At 32.8% G+C, this 5760-nt stretch overlaps 2 protein-coding genes across 2 annotated transcripts; one reads left to right on the top strand and one right to left on the bottom strand.

Moving 5' to 3' along the window:
• Positions 1 to 213: 213 nt before the first annotated feature.
• On the bottom strand, positions 214 to 1652 carry LOC146903544 (peroxidase 7-like). The gene is made up of 2 exons (XM_085733305.1): positions 1319 to 1652; positions 214 to 1101 (listed from the first exon to the last, which is right to left on the bottom strand). The coding sequence occupies exons 1-2, from the start codon at positions 1589 to 1591 to the stop codon at positions 352 to 354; spliced, it is 1023 nt and encodes a 340-aa protein (XP_085589431.1). The 5' UTR covers positions 1592 to 1652; the 3' UTR covers positions 214 to 351.
• A 1996-nt stretch (positions 1653 to 3648) lies between these two features.
• LOC146903543 (uncharacterized) lies at positions 3649 to 4763 on the top strand. Its single transcript, XM_085735474.1, has 2 exons — positions 3649 to 4168; positions 4301 to 4763. Exons 1-2 carry the CDS (start codon positions 3932 to 3934, stop codon positions 4604 to 4606), a joined length of 543 nt encoding a protein of 180 aa, XP_085591600.1. The 5' UTR covers positions 3649 to 3931; the 3' UTR covers positions 4607 to 4763.
• The last annotated feature ends 997 nt before the right edge of the window (positions 4764 to 5760 follow it).

The following is a 5760-nucleotide window of genomic DNA, read 5'->3' as shown; positions in this document are numbered from 1 at the left end:
TTTCTCAAAAAATTCCCATGAATAGATCACGAAAGGGTATAGTATAGCTTTTAATTCTCAAAAAACTATTAATTTAAGATTGACATAGATAAACAATTTTAATAACAAAAAAAAAAAATAATGTTTAAAAGAATATCACCATGTATATTATACTACCACCCTCTTAAATCAGAAGTTAGGTCTCGTCCCTTTATGTTGAATGATATTTGATGGTTGATACAAAATGATCCTCTGTTATTATAAGTATTCAATCCTGCACCTCTTAAAGGTATACAACAAATGTACCTTTAGAAGACTCAAGTATAACATTGTAACAATGAAGTAAACAACACATTAAATAAAACAAACCAATTAAAAACGATTGACATAATTGCAATTCACTCTGATTTCACCTTCATTTGGCCTAGTCAAAACTTGAACATTCCCAAGCTTCACCATTGACACAGCAAACTGACTAGTAAAAACAAAAGGTTGTGTTGCAAATAAATCCACAAAAGGAGATGTTCTTTTATCTGAAAACAACAATTGATCTGTTGACAACAATCCAGCCTTCCTCTTAAGGTTTGTGTAATAGGTTGTGTCAAAAGTCCTTGGTGTTATAACATCAAGGTGAACCAAATCCAAATCCTTTTTACATCTTTTCCTCAACATCTTCAAGTAATAGATGTTAAGTGAAGGGTCAGGTTTACCAGTTCCATTGAAATTGTAAATCCTATTCATAACAGAATAACAAGTGCTTCTCCCAATTGTGTGTGAACCTGAGAGAGTAACCAAATCAAGCATGTCAAGTCCTCTTTCTTGAAAAAATCCAATCAAACCTGTGATGTTTTCATGTCCTTGTGGAACCAAATTGGCTTCTTTGGCTATTGAAATTTTGCCGTCTTTTCGACCGAATGGAACTTCCCAAAATGGTCCTCCTGCTAAAATGGTTGCATCTCTTGTAGCAGCAGTGAGAATGTCAGCACATGATACTGTTCTTGGACATCTTCTCTCTAGCTCAGCTTTGATTTCATCAATCAATTGGAACCCTCTCAAGGTTTTACTCGCAAAAGCAGTTCTCTCACTTCCTACATGGTTAAGCAAAATTGATCCATCACATCCCTGCATTATAAATCAATAAGAAAAATTAGTCACTCTAATATCGATTTTAGTCTTTATTTTGAGAGACTAAAAATTAATATTGTACATGTTATAGATATCAAATATAATATGATATAATTGTGCAGACCAAAAACAAATGTAAACTTTAAAAAAAATTATTCTAGGAAAACTGAACTTTGTAAAATTTAAAAAGAGATTGAGTTATGTGATTAATTACTCTAACGGCACAATCATGGAAATGCAAGCGGATGATGGATGGGGCCAAGGTGGGGTCCTTCTTAACCCAAGCAAAAACTTTTTGTGAGATAATGCCTTCAGCATCAGGACATGTTGAATGGTAGTGACCAATGGAAAGCAAGGCTTCAGGAGGTGGTAATAAGGAGGGCTTCAATGATTTTTTAGGCACAAATTGTGATGAGAGACCATAGACATTGGTGCTTAGCTCAAAGATGATCACAAAAAGGAACAATGATAGGTAGTGGAACTTCATGTTGTTTCTTTAGCTAGCCATGTTTGGTTGTGTGTGTAATTGGTATATGATTGATGCATTGTGAGAATGTCATGCACGTATTTAAGGTAAAGATTTGATGATAAAACGTGGTATGCACTACTAACATACCAACGCGTTGATGTGCCACATTGTGCTTTATAAAATGTCACTAATATTTCAACAATGGTTTTACTTGCTGAAGATATAAGGAGAGATAATGAGGTCTCATGCGACACCTAGCTTCAGTTTAGCATTATTAATTAATAATTAATTAAAGTCAATCACATGATTCATCAAATTTGTGATTTTCAATTTCAATTCTATTGAAAGGAAAATTGAGTATAGGTCGTATGCTCAAATCGTGGATTGTGTACATAAAAAAGTCTTTGTTTCTTCCACCCTTTCTGAATAAAAGTCACCACATAGAGAGCCCAATTTCTGCTTCATTATTATCTTAATCAATTCGGCAGGAACTACAAGCTATTCAATGGCCGCAAATCGGTCCGCACCCATTATTGGTTTGTCCATAATAAATTTTTACAATTGAAAAAATTATTTGATTGTCACTTTTAATTTCTAGAAAAATTGTTGATATAATATACACTACTTATAAGTTATTATTTTTGAGGGGGCTTACAAGTTATTATTCTTCACTTTGTAATAACTGTAATTATAATGTAAACAAGGGTAAATCAGTAAAAAAGAATTCTTTTATCTTTCATTTATCATCTTTTTTTAATATGCATGAAATTATCACATACATAAATTATTGTAAGACGAAGGAATTATTTATGACGTTGTTAATCGCCTACAAAATTTGGGAACTAAATTTGACATGTATGCTTACTCAAAACAAAATTTTATAGATATCTCTATAAACAACCAACTCTAATTTGATTTATAAATTTAGATTTCCGTTCTTTTGTTTTTTGAATTTTTTACGCTTTAAAAAATTCTAATTAATCTATCTACTGTCGAAAAATTATGATTTTAGGTGAAAAGTCATATTTGAACGTCCAAAACAAGTCTGCAATAAATCATAAAAAAAAAAAAATCAATATTTAGGTTATTTTTCTAGACTAATGTCTACGGGAAAAATATAAGGTCAAAAATAGAAAAATCTTTATTTTTAAACACTATAGAAAAATCTTTTCTAGACTTTAAATGTCTACGGAAAAAATAAAAGGTCAGAAATAAAAAAAGAAATTCTTAAATTACATGGTAGAATCTGTTTATTTTATTGTTTTACATACTTATCCTTCACATTTTCCTTATATCACATGATCAATTTTTTAATTTTTTTAGTAAATATTACATGTTCAAATTAAATAGTTAACCCTAAAAAAGACGAACCATATAAAGCATTGATCTGCATGCCTCCATCCATTTGTTGTGAGTTATTCCCGCAGCGTTCCACTCCACAAAAGGAATCGCAGATTCACACAACTCAACAGCATGGTATCTCCATCCATTTCTTAATTTCATTGTTGTATAATTTTTCCTAAATTATTATCCTGCGTGACCCTTGAAAAATACTTTGTTGATATCTCTATAGAATTACTTATTCTGTTCAAAATGCTTTCTTGATACTGAAGAATTTAATTCCATTTTTCTTTCCTTTTTAATGATTGATTATCGAAGGGAAAAAAGGAGCATGTCTGATTTTATCAAAGAGAGCATGAATCGAAAAAAGATGAAAAGAAGAATGCACTCTAAAAATGAAGAAAGAGAAGATAGATTAAGTGACTTACCCGACGGTGTTCTCCTTCACATTTTGTCATTTTTGAAGACCAAACATGTCATTCGAACTTGTGTTTTGTCCACAAGATGGAAATATCTCTGGAAACATGTTCCAACCCTTATTTTGCATTCCTCAACTTCATCATGGGTGAAGCATAGGCAATTTGTCATATTCGTATCTAAGATTTTGACTCTTTTTGATAACTCAACTACATTGAACTCTTTTGATTTTGGGTGTAATGGAATTATTGGGCCTGAAGTCATCCAAAAGATTTGAAATTATGTTTGTTCCCATAATACCCATCTCCAACAATTAAAAATCGCTATTCGTGGTGATTGTGGTCTAGTTATGCCCTGCAGCTTTCAACTTTCCCTAAAGATATTTGTTATCTTTCTAACACAACCTTATTTCCGAAATCTCTGATTTTGCCAGCATTAACCAGCTTGAGTCTAAAAAATTTCATCTTCTGCGGTGATGAAAACGGTTGTGCTGAGCCCTTTTTGGGCTTTACCAAGTTGAGTAGTTTGGTCATTCGTGTTTGTGAGGTAAGGGATGCACAAATCCTCAGGATATCAAGTGAGGCACTGGGCAATCTAGATATGTGTTATAATTCATTTGAGTTTGCCAATATTGAGCTAGTTGCTCCAAATCTTTGTACCTTCACTTTTTTTGGTTCTTCTTTTCCGAAAATATGTGGGAGTGGTCTTTCTTCTGTTAAACAAGTAAATATTGGTGCAGCGATTTATGATTGGGTGAAGCCTCCTATGGTTCTATTGAGCTGGCTGCTAGACCTTGCTAGTGTAAAATCATTGAAAGTCTCTTTAACTACTCTTCAGGTACCTTGGCATGATTTTAGGCTTCAATTTTACATTCATCTTAGGATTCTTTATTTTATTTCTACCATTTTTTTTTCAAATCAATTGACTTGTATAACTGGTCCTAATTCACCCTTATTCCTTATTGCTTAGATTCTCTCCTTAGTTCCCAATTTATTGGAGGTTAAACTCCCTTCTTTGTCTAACTTGAAGTCGATGGAAATAGAATTGGAACCACCTAAAGATGATATGGAATTACCCCACTTAATGAAAGAAGTCATGTTAAAGAAAGATGCTGCCGAGTCCTGCAAAGAAGCTACCAAGTTACGAAAAGCATTTGAAGCGGGTTTGAAACCATCTTCAATACCAGGAATAGTGGATTTCTTGCTTCAAAACTCACCGTCGGCCAAAGTTGACATCACAACAAACTTCAAACCGGTAAATAAGGCCGTGATTTAGTGGCTTTTACTCGCATATTGAGAGGTTTTGGGCTGCATGTTCTTTTTGTTTGCAAGTCATTCTGATCCAATTTTAAAATTAAGCGTAATTTATCATGCACTCTTGTTTTAGTTAATTTTGAGTTCCTTTGTTTTAGTTGAGTGATACTTTTGAAATACGCCTGCTTCCTAGAGTCTATTTGGAAAAAGTATTATTTTGAGTTTGTTAATCACTCGTTCAAACATATAGTCAATAAGTTTTTTGAAAATATCAATAGCAGATGAATTTGTGTGCAAATATCCAGATGCTTGTATTTAGTTATTGGGTTGTTTGTTTCTGATAAAGTAAAATGGACCGTGATGAAAAGCTCTAAGGACTAGTAGCACCAAAGTTTAATAATCCATCTTCAGGGTAGTATGGATTGCTAAAATATAATTTGAGAAACCACATGTAGTTTTTTGAAGACAATAAATATCACTCATGAGAAAAGTATTTTGTGTAAATGTAAAGCAAAAATCATGCAAATGTGGAGTACTCTCATGTATACTTTAGTCAATGACATATATAAAAACAGAGAAAATGATGAAAACATGAAATCTTCGTTGTCTGGTATTTGAGGGTCAAACCTAATAATCATTATATGGTTTGTGTCTATGGGTTGAAATTGAGGCAGGAGAGTAAGATAGGCTATAGTTGAAGAGAAAAGTTTTGGATTGTGAAGATAAATAATTTTAGAATCCACCACATCGACATGTTTTTCCTGTTAATGCAATGAAGATGACCTATAAAGACTTACTTGTTCAAACCCATAACAGACCTATTAGTGTTCATTCTTTTCAGGGTGGGTTTTGAATTTTAATTTTGAATGCACTGAATCAGTTTTAGGCATTATAACTTTTGCTTCTCGGCCATTCACAAAGATCAGAAACATTTGTCTAAGTTTGTTTAGTCAGTGTGGCCATCAGGTAACTATTTGTTCGGTAAATGCACCTAACCCAAAACGACTTAACTTTTAAATTTTAATATTTAGAGCTGATATCATTCATTCAGTAAGCTTAGGCACATCTTCTGATACTGCAAGTAATTACACGACGATCACATTTTTTGGATGCTTAGAGGTAGGGGTGTTCATGGTTCTAAACTGCATTGGAACTGAACCACATTAATGGATACAA

This window comes from Medicago sativa, chromosome 8 (genome assembly GCF_051527215.1).
Source record: "Medicago sativa cultivar Bolivia chromosome 8, Bolivia_mono, whole genome shotgun sequence".
In the NCBI taxonomy this organism is placed as follows: domain Eukaryota; kingdom Viridiplantae; phylum Streptophyta; class Magnoliopsida; order Fabales; family Fabaceae; genus Medicago; species Medicago sativa.
Note: the sequence above shows the minus strand (reverse complement) of the source record. Positions and strands in the feature narration are given on the sequence as shown.